This window comes from Electrona antarctica (genome assembly GCF_951216825.1).
Source record: "Electrona antarctica genome assembly, chromosome: 2".
NCBI classification, from domain to species: domain Eukaryota; kingdom Metazoa; phylum Chordata; class Actinopteri; order Myctophiformes; family Myctophidae; genus Electrona; species Electrona antarctica.
Genome location: NC_136807.1, coordinates 3,382,955 through 3,396,860, shown reverse-complemented (window position 1 = coordinate 3,396,860; position 13,906 = coordinate 3,382,955). Strand labels below are relative to the sequence as shown.

Here is a 13,906-nt window from a genome sequence, read left to right as displayed (position 1 = left end):
AGATCCTGTAGAGGAATCTTGTTCTATGGTTGACTTTTTTGATTACGTTGGTGGCCATTTTATCACCGGAAAGATTAGCCTCCAGGATGGAACCTAGGTAGGTAATTTCATCTTTACGTGTGATAACATTGTCACCCACTCTAACCAAGAAGCCATTTGCCTTGCTGAGATTACTAATAGAGCCAAAGAGAATGGATTCAGTTTTTCCCAGGTGTAAAGATAGTTTGTTATCAGCGAGCCAGGTGCAGATTCTACCGAGTTCAGAGCTGAGGGCATTTTCAACCTGCAGTTTGTCCCTGTCCGAGACCAGCAGTGCTGAGTCATCTGCGAACAGGAACAAGTTGCAGTCACAGGCTGAAGTCATGTCGTTTACATATATTAGGAACAGTAGAGGCCCTAGTATGCTTCCTTGTGGAACGCCACAGCTCACTGGGAGGGGGGGGGACAGTGTTCCGTTCACTTCCACCATCTGTTCTCTCCCCTCCAGGTAGGATTGCATCCAGCTCACTGATGTGAGCTTGGTACAAGAAATAATCCAACAACAACATCTGTGGAAAATCCTTGATGTTGCAATATGAAACAGTCCAATGAGTCAACTGGTAGAGAGTCCTAGTTAAAGTGTAACCATAGACACATTCCAGTGGGAGTGCCTCCCCTTTATAAGTGAAGTCTGGCATCTCTGTTCATAATATAGGCTCAGAGACACTTTGTGCTCAAGACTCATTTAATTCGACTACCACAATGATATTGTTACCTGTGCTCGGCATGGCCCTGCTTGGCCTGGCGTGTGTGTCTCATGCTCAGAATGGCGCAGAGCCAGCGTCCACATGCTCGGCCTGCTCCTGTGGGTCAGAGGTGAATGTCTACACAGAGCTGAGGGACCTGCGAGCACTGGTGGGCGAGCTGAGCACTAAACTCACCACCACACAGGAACTACTACAGCAGCAGAGTGCAGCTGTGGCTGAGCTCCAGAGAGAGAATACAGGTGCAGCATACAATACTTCTTCCATTACCTTCCAGATATTTGTAATTATGGGTTACTTTTCTTAGCAATTATTCCATTGATTACTTTTTTATTTAATCAAATAATTTAATTTAATCAAATAATCGATCAATTTTAGCTGTGTGTCTTTTTTTTAAATCGCTAATCAATTTTAGATTGTGTGCTTTGTATCAGATAATAGCTTGCTGTAGTGTGTGTTGGTTCTGCATATTTGTAAGACGACAAACGGGGTACACTGCAAAATTGCATCGTCCCATTGCGACATGTTTCGACTTTGTAGATCGGCTAATTGTGGTATGAAGGTTCCAAATGACTGATGCCAGACTGATAATGTGGATTCACTCACACGTCGCTCCACGGTATCAGTCTGGACTTCGGCCTATATAGGCAGAGAGTATGAGAAATCAGAAAATGAGTTCCGCTTTTCACTAGTTGTACGGACGGACAGCAGTTGAAACGCAGTCACTAATCCGACCCGATCATTTTCTGATTACCGATAGTTAATAGTTATCAGTCTGGCTAATGCCAGGCATGCCAGAACTATGAGGAAGTATAGGCTACTGTATGTATACATGCAGGACTTAAGTTGTTAAATCTGTAACTGGTTTGTTTTGTAACACCAGTGTCACTTGAGACTGAGAGCTTCATTCCATTGATCACACTTTCCACTAGCGTTATAAGGCATTGGTTCTCAAAGTGGGGTCCGGGGACCTCCAGGGGTCCTTGAGGGGGTCCTCCAGGGGACCTCCAGGGGTCCTTGAGGGGGTCCTCAGCAAAACTAGTTAATATACCATAGCAACAAAATCAGTTGAACCACTTTAACCCACTATAAATTGGCTGTTTGAAAATAGCCGATCTACAAGCTCAAAAGTAGTCGCAAATTCTCGCAATGTGATCTGCTATTTTCCAAAATATCTTATTTTATTTTAATATATATTTTCCATTGGGTATCCAGTCTATCCACTGGCAACCACTTCCTTGACATAAAAAGTTTGAGAACAATCCTGGTCTCTAAAACTACCTCCCCCTGGCCAGACGGGGCGGGGCGCCTGATGGAGGGGAAATGAACTCCCCCCCCCCCCCCCCCCCCCCAGGTTGGCAGAGGAAGTGTAGCACCCAGGATTACATTAGATAATTGGCACTGGGTGAAAAAACTGGGTTGCAAAATCGTGGGATAAAAATTAAAAAAAAAAAGAAAAGTTTGAGAACCACTGTTATAACAATCTGGGATCCCAGTGGCAAAACAAATGAAAAACAGCCCCCTCTTTTTAGCCTTTGAATTTGAGTCAACCCCTCTGTCCCCTTTGAGTCAACAGTTTGTCTCGACTCTCTCTCGACTACTGTTATAAGGACATAATAAGCCCAAGGCGTAAACCTGTCAGGATGACAAAGGTGTTCTGCTACACTACAGAGCGTCTAAAGGTGGCCTTCTCAAAGGGATTTGTTCTGCTCCACTACAGAGCGTCCAAAGGTGGCCTTCTCAGCTGCCCTGTTGTCCAGTGAGGACAAAGACTATGGCCTCATCAACACTGAAACAAACCTGGTTTTTGGTAAAGTGCTAACCAACGTAGGCAACACCTATAACCCAATTACAGGTAAGATACTGTATCTACCGTTTAGTGCAATGCAATTGTATGAAACATTATGAAAATTCACATGTCTTTCATTTTGTCTCTTCACACACACACACACACACACACACACACACACACACACACACACACACACACACACACACACACACACACACACACACACACACACACACACACACACACACACACACACACACACACACACACACACACACACACACACACACACACACACACACACACACACACACACACACACACACACACCACCTGTGAAGGGAGTGTACTATTTCAGATTTACAGGATATGCTTTTGCCAGCCAGGATATGGGCCTGAGCATATTCAAAGGAAATGAGCGGATGATGTCGGCGTACGAGTACAAATCCAGCGGTGACACGACTGACGTCATCTCTAATGGAGTCACACTGCTGCTGGAAGTGGGCGATGTGATCTACATGCGCCTGTGGGTCAACTCGTGGGTCCGCATCGACAGCAGATACGACTACAGCTCCTTCAGCGGTTTTCTCCTGTTTGATCGCTTCACATAAATGTAAATGATGCTGAAACCTTCATATCATAACAACATGCCATGCGCTCCTCACTAGTGGTATTACAATGAATCATAAATTGATGATTTTATCCAAGGCGTTAAGCCTGGGAAGATCTTTTTAACGATGCAAAGCTATAGTTCAGGCAGACATCTCGTGAGCACGCCTACCTGATCAGAGCGTCTATTTAAACTTCTCTGCCTACCTGCTCATTCCTGGCTTCTCTCCTGCTGTGCGGCCGTGCGCCGCTGCTGCTGTCTCCCTGCCTCGCTCGCTGCTAACCTGCTGCTCATGATGTTTTTGCTAATCCCAGCATCGCCTCCCCAGCATCCACCTGTAGGCTCCGTTTCTAGATCCCCCTGCATGGGGGTCTTATTCATTCCCTGTAATTCTATTTGGCTAATAACCTAACTAAAATGTTAAAGGGAATGCATAGGGACAGAACCCTGGCGCCAATCTATGCTTCATATATCTATACTAAATATATATTCTAAATTCATTCTAAAGAGTTGTCTGACTGAATTCCATTTTGTTAGGCTAGTTCTACTAAAAGAAAAACAGCACAGTGATTGCTTGTACCTTAGATCTTACATTATATGAATTTTGTTGGGATATTTATATGATATACGATATAATAAATTCACTATGACTCCAAGATTTTAGTTTTATATTTAATGAAAAATATATACAGATACAATATTATATAAACAAGATTGATTATGCCCCTAATGACTGGCTGGTCACAGTTTGTGTAAGCAATTTGTTGTAGAAGCATTACCGAATATTTTCAATATTTGTATTTTTTACATTTTGTAAGAAAAAAAAGGGTTGCCACTCTTCCGGTTTCCATTCGAGTAACTGTTGCACGCCTACAATAAAGTCCTATTGTCATGTGAATCACATCAATGTTGTGTCATAAACTAGTTGCCTCTGCAGTCAGTGTAGGGACAGCGGACGACTCTGTCTACTGACTGAACAGTATAGGGGTCTTTAAGGCAAAGTGTCTGTTGGGTGCTCCCAGAGGTAGGCCTCAACAGAGGGGGCAGTCTCTGTTGGGTGCTCCCAGAGGTAGGCCTCAACAGAGGGGGCAGTCTCTCACTTCGGCCTTCATCCACAGTATCTGCTATGCATCTCAACTGGAGCATTGCCCGGCCGACAGCACACGTACAAAGATGTGAAGGGGGGCATTAGGATGTTCTCAGAGGTACCCCCCCCCCCCCCCACACACACACACACACACACACTGTGGTCCTGTGTCTCGCAGATGACCATGCGGGTACCGTCAAGGCCATCTTAAGAACGAGGAGGCCTCATTCTCCAGGCTCGCTGCACCGCACAAGGCTGATCCCCAAAAGGAGGTTTGCTAAGATGCTAAGATGGCAGGCTCAGAGGCGTGGCAGTTGCTCTGGAGGCCCCTAGGTCATGGGAGGTGTTTGTCAAGGACCCCCGCTGGGCTCCATCGGGCGTCTCACAGCTCCATGATGTTTGGAGACAGCTGATGTCACACTGGAGAGTCGGCAGGTTGTCCTTAGACTTACTGAAGTACTTTGAGCCTACAGAGAGGAGTGGAACAAAGGATCAATTGCAGAATAATGTTGAACTGGATCTAATTCAGTGGTTCTCAAAGTGTGGTCCGATTACCCACAGGTGTTAATATAAATCAGTTCATATAGAAAATGAATAAAATCTGCACATCCAGTCGAGTAAGAGTCTTTGTTTAATGATCAAAGTGCTCCGCAGCAGCAGTCATACCAGACAGACAAACGCGTTTTGGCGCACAGGCCTTCGTCAGTGTCAACATTTTGACACTGACGAAGGCCTGCGCGCCGAAATGACTGCTGCTGCGGAGCACTTTGATCATTAAACAAAGACTCTTACTCGACTGGATGTGCGGATTTTATTCATTTTCTATATGTTCATTTTGAATCTGCACCCAGCACACGCCTGAAACTATATGAAACTGTCCGAGTAGAGCGGGCCTTTTCCCCTGAAGTGAACTATAAATCAGTTCAGCCACTAATACGCTGGCTATTTGAAAATGGCCGATCTACAAGCTCAACGTGAGCTTGAAAGTTGTGATAATTTGAGATAATGTTAAACAGTGAATATTTGTGAAACATTTTAACGTCACAAATCTTGTGCGTACACAGATATTTTCAGGCGGTTTGCGGCCAAATACATATTCATTTGAGGATCCATGACATGAAAAGTTTGAGAACCATTGCTCTAATTTTATCAAAGCCAAAAACTCAGTTGGCTTAGCCAAAAGAGTTCTTTACAGAGATACTCACTCTTGGACTCCCTTAGGCTGAAGTCTTTAGTCGTTGGTGGCGAGAAAACCGCTAGATCTCTCCTGAGTGGCATAGAAATGACAAATTGTGCAAGTCAGAGATTATCAAACTGTTTGTCTGCATCATTCCCCAATTTAGAAAGATATAAAATTGAACAGGGTATGCATTATGAAATCTGCAGCATTATTGCCTACCTGTTCAACATACAGGGCGGTCAGCTCAGATTCTGATAATGGCTGGAAATCAGACATTGCACTTTCTTCACAGCTGGGACTTGAGACTTCCTTTGGAAAACAAAGAAACAAAACAACACTTCATCTTACTGCTACACTGAATAGAAAAACCTTTACATGTGTCAAATCAACGTCATCAGTTACCTGTTCACTTTGATATGGACTCTCTTCTCCGGATTCTGTGTCTGTCGTTACCATCTCCGAGAGACCACTTTGACTGCTGCTGGAACTGGCATCACTGTCTGCCTGGATAGCAGAAGACAGGATTCAGACACATTTTTACCAATACATTTCCAAAACCTTTCCAGAATATTTAACCCAATTTCTAGGCCTATATTAATATAACAATCATTCAGCGCAATAGTTATTTGTTATATCTCAGACAGGCAGTGTAGCCAAATTAATAATATCCTACATCCTATCCTAGGGCATAGGATCACGCTGCAGCATTTTTGTCATGTACCCGCCCATTTGGCAGAAAACAACGTATGTTACATTTACATTTCACTAGTAAGAGACCACACCTTCTGCTTAAAGTTTAACGTTTTTTTATTGAACAAAAGGGGATGGGCGAGTATTGAATGGGGAACACAGGTAGGGTGGGGGAAATAGTCTCGGGAGCGGACGCCATCGATGCTCGCTCGGGGAGCGGTCGTCTCTGCTCCGATACTGCCCCGGGTTCCTGGAAGAGATGGAGAAAAGAGTAGGAAGGGGGATAATGAGGAGGTAGGGGTGGATGGGGAGACTATTCAAGACCACGGAAATAGTAAGTAAGTGACAGCTCGCAGGTGTGTTTATAGTGTGGTGATTGTGACGGGGATTGGCCGAATGATAATAGAAGGCAAGTGATGTTGATAAGGAGGTACTGTAGTGAGCAGGGAGGACCGTGATAAGCAGAAGGAGGTACTGTAGTTGTAAGATCACAACTATAACTAGAAAAAGTGCCCTTCTGGGCACAGGTCTCCACCAGGAGGATAGGACTGTGTGAGATGTTTGGCAAAATGTTTAGGATTAATATAAACATGTTTTTGAAGCATTTTGTTCCAAAAATGTGTTTTGCAAAAATCTACCTGTTGGTGGCGCTATAACAGGCCAATGTGAAAAGGGTGGGATATATTCCTCAGCCTAGTAAGAAAATGTGTGAAAGATTTCACGGAAATTGCATGCTGCGTTCATGATTTGAGGCTTTTGTTCAAAACGGGGCAATCTTGCAAACTGTGAAAGCCAATTATAGCCAATTAGGATGGAATATGAAATATCGGACAGATCCGACTTGAGCACATGACCATAGAGATACTGTGTAACGATTTGTGAGATTTTTGGACAGAATCTGGAGGAGTAATATCAAAAAATGTGTTTTACAAAAGTGGGCCTCCTGGTGGCGCTATAAAAGGCAGATGCGGAAAATGCAGGTCAAAGGTTTGTCCTTGGCCTCTAGGGAGTGTGCATGCAACGTATCACGCAGATCGGTGCAGTTTTAGGTAAACAATGTGAAAAGCTGCCTCATGGTGGCGCTATAACAGGCCGTTCTGAAAAATGTGGGGCAGAGGTTCATCGTTGGCATCCAGGGAGTGTGTGTGCAAAGTTTGGCATTGATCGGGCCAACGGTGCCGGAGATTAGCTGGTAACGGACGGACGGAAGGACGGACGGACGGACGGACGGAAGGACACACACACACACACGGACGGAGTGCAAAACATACTCTCTCCCCATGCCTTCGGCCTGGTGGAGACAACAATAGAACATCACAACAATGTGTGAGAGAGAGAGAGAGAGAGAGAGAAGAGACAGAGAGAGTTCCCCCATTCAACAATTTCACATTTCTTTGTTTACAAACCTTCTGGCCACTGCTTTCATCTGTCAAACCTTCTTCGACGGGGCACTGTTCATCTGTGGTCTGGCATCCACTGTCGTCTTTCCACTGCAGAAGCTTTGTGTCCCATTCTTTCCTTCCATGCATCTCCTTCAGTTTAGACATAGACTGACGGTAGGACATGCAGACTCCAATTCTTGTAAGTTGCTGAATGCACATTTTCTTGACCCCTCCATGTCTGAGTAGAAACGTGTTGCGGTACATTGGGGCACTCATGGCAATGTCCCGTGACCTTAAGAGGGTTGCACCAGCCATCGCCATGGTGCAGGCTTGCGTTTTCCTCTGGTGTTTCTGTCGTGATTTGAGCCCCTGTAACCGTAGAGTTTCATTGTAGACGGTGCCAGCACATTCTAAGAACTTTAAAAAAATGGGTGCGTTGGCCCTCCACTCAGCTATCAAAGTGTCCCACTTGAAGTCGGTCAGAGCTTGCGGATTTGTTCGCCTTAATATAGAGTTGAACAATGGACTACACAGTGTCTTACACTCTTTCTTCAACAGTTCAAGAACTTTATCCACCGTTGCATCCAGCATGCCAGGTACCGCCATCATTACCTTTGGGAGGCGTTCATGCTTCCCTCTAAGAAGAAGTTCTCCCATCTTTTCCAACGGCCCACGTAGGATCCGGCTGGCAGAACTGTTCTGAGTAGTCCTTTGAACCTGTGGAATTAGTTACGGCAGCTTATTAGGGAAAACAAGTTCAAGACTATAGGGTTTAATTAAAGGAGTTTCATGCTAGAAGGCTTTCTTACCTTTCGTTGTAGTTGTTAGGTGTGGTCCAGGTGTTATTTTGCGCAAAAACGCATTATTGGCTTGGAAAATACATTTCCCCTACCCCACCATAAGCCCTCAATGGGGCGCTGGGTTTTAGTGCTAATTCTAATTTGCTTATTTCCATCGCTCGAAAATCATTTTTTTGTATTAATGCTCTCTTCATAATGTCAACACTATGTGTAGCGTCACACTTTACTCCATAGTAACTCCGTTGCTGTTTTTGCGAAGTCTCGTCTATCACAAGACAGCTTGTGATAGAAGATTTATACACATTTTTTGAGCGATGGAAATAAGCGAATTAGCACAAAAACCCAGCGCCCCATTGAGAGCTTATGGTGGGGTAGGGGAAATAATGGCCAATAATGCGTTTTTGCACGAAATAACACCTGTACCACTTTGGTGCGGACCCAACAACGAAAGGTAAGAAAGCCTTCTAGCATGAAATTCTCCTTTAAGTAAACTATTGCACATTTTATATATTTATTGAATATATATAGTACATATTTTTCAACAAGTACCTTGATTATTTTTCTGTCGATGTATCGTTGCCTTCGCTGCATACTTGATGGTCTCAGCACAGAGGGACGTATTTTGGGTGAGGTATTCTGTGTGGAGGTGCTTTGGATGGACTGAGGGACAGCAGCACGTGTTGGGATGGGTTTAACCATGTTGTGGACGGTCAACGGCAGCACAGACGCTGTTGGAATGGGTTTAACCATGTTGTGGACGGTCAACGGCAGCACAGACGCTGTTGGAATGGGTGGCGTGGATTTGCGCGGCTCTTGGCGATCCATGGAGAGTCTTTGTACAGCAGACTAAGAAAAGTAAATTATTAAGTTTGATTAAATGAAATAAAATTTGTATTCACAGTTTGTAGAATGGGTACAGTTCAAATGAAAGTAGAGGTCGATACAAAAAGGAGGATAAAACCAGAAAAAGCACTAAGACTTGTTTACGTAAGTAATCAATTCATGCAGATGTCCTTTTGTCCACTCTAGCATTCGGGGATAGGGATGGGACGTTAATCGTTATCGTTTATCATGATAAAAAAAACGCTCGCAATAATCGTATTGCAGAAATTTCAAATTATCGTAAGATGGTCCTCCATCTGATGAATTTGCTTATGTTGAGCTGCAAATTCAGTACCACTCATAAACCCTTGATAAAACGGACCGGTAAAGAGCACATTTGCTATACTCTTATTTCAATCTACACAAATCGTTTCGCCAAAAATAGCAGATCTACAAGCTCACAACACTCTGCATTGCAACGCGTTGCATTTTGAGCTTGTAGATAGACTACTTTGGCGAACATTTCCCCCCAGAATAGGGATGCTGGGGGCTCAAGAAAGTGTTATCGCGATAATATAGTTAATCACAATTCGTTTTGCCACAATAATGTACAGTAATTTCCATATCGTTCCATTCCTAGAAAGGTATTGGCCTGTCTGTTGTGTAACTGTAAACAACATGCTACACCCCCTGAGGGGTCTTAGGATAATGACCCTTTTCTTCGTTTCCAAAAGGCTGGCATGGACACCACACACTCATTTACACATAAGAAGGGTCATTATCAGCACAAGTATGTGGTATATATTGTACAATGGAACATATGAATGTCACATTTTGAATACAGACTAACCTTTACAGAGCCAAGAGAAAAGGGTACAGCAGCTATAAGCTTTCCAGTCTGTTTCTGGGATGCTGGTTGAGACACCAATGGCAAGACTGGTTCTGGGATGGGTGGCATCACTGCAGATGAAGCTGCTTCTATACTCTGAAAATGACGCCATTGGTATTAACATTTAAAGGACCACTTCACCACTTTTCAACATCTCTTCATATAATTGGTCCTCACTAATATTCATGATAAAACACAGTTTTTTCCTACTCAGTCTGTGTCTCATAGGAGGGCTTTGGGCAGTTCGGACACCCGTCCTCCAGTGACATCATCATTAGGCAGATTAGGCAGAAGTCAAATAATTACAAAGAAGAAAAACAACAAAAAAAGTGTTGTAACCTGCCGTTTTTTTCCTCTTTCTAATTATTTGTTCGGCCCAAAAAATTGTGTTTGTTGTCATGATTTGTCCGCGGCGTAAACGTCTTTTAAAAAAGTCCCCCCATTCTGTGTTTCCTAGAACTGTAAGTATGAAAAAAATCATTAACATGGTGAAACACATCTTGATGACATCATCAAGATGTGTTTCACCATGTCAATGGTTTTTTTCAGATCTCCAGTTCTAGGAAACACAGAATGGGGAGACTTTTTTTTATTATTTCCACACAACAGCTCTAAGGTATATTAATGACATAGTAAAATGTTGAAAATGAGTGGAATGCCCCTTTAAATAAATACTTTCTGAAATGTCTATGAGGAAAATAAACGGAGAATCATTTCCTGGTCCATGGTAGGGGGCGGGACTGCGACGCTCTATTGACCCTGCTGTTTACAGACGGCACTTTTTTTTCATACTACAGAATACATTGTATAGTTGTACGTCGTACATGTTAAAAAATAAAACAGCCATAATAAATCAGATAGCACGTTACCCTTCTTTTTCTGTCAGGTGATGCAGGTGGACTTGGATTCTCACTCTTGATATGGACTGTCCCACAACGCTCTGGGATGGGTGGCATGTCTGCAGATGAAGATGCTTCTATACTCTGGAAATAATAATAATGAATTGCAATTTTATAGCACTTTTCCAAGTTCTCAAAGCACTGGTTAATTCATTCATACATTGGGAGGTGAAGCGGCGAACAGTCGACGCCAGCGTCCTCACTTCCCACATTCACACACCAATGGTGGCGAGCTCACACCAACCAACTCATTGGAGTCAATGTAGGGTTCAGTGTCTTGCCCAAGGACACTTCGACATGTGGACAGGAGGAGCCGGGATTCGAACCGCCGACCCAGGGATCATTGGACGACCTGCTCTACCTCCTGAGCCACAGCCGCCCTGACAATGACCTGAAAATGACATGCCATTGGTATTAACATTAACCATAAGGCTAGAAAATACAGTTTACATACTGTTACAAGGTTAGTCTGTACACTTACTTACACGTATGTCGTGTGACTTCTAGCAAAAACATTTGTTACAAGTAAAAGTCTGTAATTAAAAATGCACTTGAGTAAAAGTACAAAGATATTGGCATAAAGATGTACTTAAAGTACCAAAAGTAAATGTACTCATTATGCAGAATGTCCCATTTCAACATTTCAAACGTCTAATGCGACACATTGCGAGCTTGTAGATCGGCTATTTTCAAATGGTCGAAATGTAGGGCTGAAGTGGTTAATGTATGTTTTGTAAAAAATAGTAACTAAAGTTTTCAAATAGTGAGTAAAAAGTACAATGTTTGCCTCTGAAATGTAGTGGAGTAGAAGACGTAAAAGTACAGATAATTTTAAAGAATCCAGTTCAGTAAAGTAAAAGTACAGTACTAAAGTAAATGTCTTGTTACTTTACGTTTACAATTTACATGTTATTTTAAGAACAGAGGGTTTAATGGTGATGCTCACGTCTTATTGGTTTTGTGTTGTATGGTATTGTGTGCAGCTGGTCCTTCCAAGAGAAAATAAATTAAAACCCCACCTGCTTCCTACATCCTCTCCACACCACAACAAGCTTTTTTCGACTACAAAAACATGCACCATGCTTTGTAGTGGTAATGTATTTCAAAACATAAATACAAAACCTATGCTATGGTCAGTTGACTTGTGTCGCTGTTGTTCAAGCTAATCGATTCTGACATTTTAAATCTGTCGGAATCGATCAAATACATCTATGTAGGCCAGCCCCGAAACATGACTGTCATGAACGTCATGTGAACCATGGCTCACACGATTGATTGATTGATTTATTAACAGTTTGCAGAAATACAGTACATTTCAAGTACAACTCAAAACATTTAGAGACGTACGAATATACACAACTATATAGTCAAAAAGAAATCATCATAGGAGGTAAAAAGGGAAAAGAAATATATACAGCGAGGGGAAACATGGGTGGGTGGTGGATTCAGGTTTTTACGGGGGCCAGTTTCGAATTGCAGCCGTCCGTAGGTGCCCTTTGAGAGCAGTTTTGAAGGAGTCAAGGGATTCGCATGTCTTAATGACTGTTGGTAGGGCGTTCCACATTTTGGTGGAACGACGGAATAAACAGAAAAAAACAGATGGCGCCACTTACTGTTGTCCGTATTCGTTTACCGTCAGGATAACTTTGATTTTCACGTTTGACATAGACTATCTTACAACGTTTGCGTCCCGCAGTATTTTTGTCACATAGTTCCCTGACCAAATGTGCGATGTTTTCCAGATTGACTCTGGCGCGATCATACTTCTCCAGTAACTGTTTGCAATGTAAGCAAATCGAATGTGCATAGACGGAGACTCCATCTCCCATAACAACAGGTACTTCTGTTATAGCTTCCAAAAGAGCCTTCAGTCCCAGATTTAAGAACAAATTAAACACTTGTCCCGGCTTTCGACCAAACTTTAAATCCTCTCCACAAACTCTACAGATGAGTGTCCATTCCACCGTTTCCACGGGGGCCGCCATGTTGGATGAGGCTTGTTGTTGTTGCCGCCGGAACTTGCCGCGTGTTCTTCTTCTTCTTCTTCTTCTTAGACATCCGGCAAGAAGAAGTACGACCATAGATATATAAAGACTTTAGGCGGAGTTTCTGACGTCGTTCACCCGGCGGCCATCTTACTTCGGGGCTACAGTACAGTATGTTCAATGGCAGCTCAAACAAAAACAGTCATAACTCGCTCAAATATTGACGGATTTACAAACGGGTTGGTTTATTACAAACGTTCTCGACGTGGCTATGATTCAGGACGCTTATCTACTTAATTTGTTTTTTTTATATGAACGTCGTATAAAAGCATATAAGTATGCGGACGTCTCTGACGTTTATAACAAACCAAACCGTTTGAAAATAGGTTGAAAATTGAGCAAGCTGTGGTTATTTAACCCATAGGCCAGGGGTCTTCAAACCTTTTCAGAGCTGCGAGAGATGAAGAAGGAACCCCCACTACATTGTGGCAGTGGTGGCCGAACGGATTGCGGAGTGGTCTTGACTCTTGATACCGGAAGGTCGCCAGTTCGAATCAGCGGTCCGACACGTTAAAATTACCACCGCTGAAGTGCCCTTGAACAAGGCATTGAACCACTACGATGAAATGTTCTATGAGCAGGGCCTGGCTGGAAACAAGTTCTTGAGCTTAGCCCAGATACCCTGGGTAAATATAGTAATCATTTCATTTCATTTCACATATTCTATAAATTGTGTTGCAGATTAAACGTTTTCATAGCTTTATACTTGTTTGACACACAACACTGTTACACACAATAAAAAAAAAAAAAGTTTGCCATAGATTGTGTTAATATGTGGGATTCATGATAATGTGTATTTAAAACACTCTACAATAGTCAACTTGACCGTTGGCTCTGAAATGCACTGCTCTTTTTCCCCTCTACACCAGCTTATGGTATTGACTCAATTGTTGTCTTTGTTATTTTCGTTTTTATTAACAATTGTATGTTGTACTTCCAGGAAGACTATATAGTGACTGTAGTTGAC

The 13,906-nt window shown here is 42.9% G+C and overlaps 2 protein-coding genes across 2 annotated transcripts; one reads left to right on the top strand and one right to left on the bottom strand.

Annotated features, from left to right (window-relative positions):
• Window positions 1-725: 725 nt before the first annotated feature.
• LOC306914784 (cerebellin-4-like) lies at window positions 726-3,146 on the top strand (the record flags this gene model as incomplete). The annotated part of the gene is made up of 3 exons (XM_079491983.1): window positions 726-985; window positions 2,464-2,598; window positions 2,863-3,146. Exons 1-3 carry the CDS (start codon window positions 742-744, stop codon window positions 3,144-3,146), a joined length of 663 nt encoding a protein of 220 aa, XP_079348109.1. The 5' UTR covers window positions 726-741.
• Window positions 3,147-3,803: 657 nt separating this feature from the next.
• Window positions 3,804-12,923, bottom strand: LOC306938095 (uncharacterized protein). The gene is made up of 9 exons (XM_079522110.1): window positions 12,508-12,923; window positions 10,865-10,978; window positions 9,957-10,091; window positions 8,834-9,130; window positions 7,509-8,201; window positions 5,815-5,916; window positions 5,632-5,721; window positions 5,438-5,499; window positions 3,804-4,699 (listed from the first exon to the last, which is right to left on the bottom strand). Exons 1-8 carry the CDS (start codon window positions 12,877-12,879, stop codon window positions 5,464-5,466), a joined length of 1,839 nt encoding a protein of 612 aa, XP_079378236.1. The 5' UTR covers window positions 12,880-12,923; the 3' UTR covers window positions 3,804-4,699; window positions 5,438-5,463.
• Window positions 12,924-13,906: the final 983 nt, after the last annotated feature.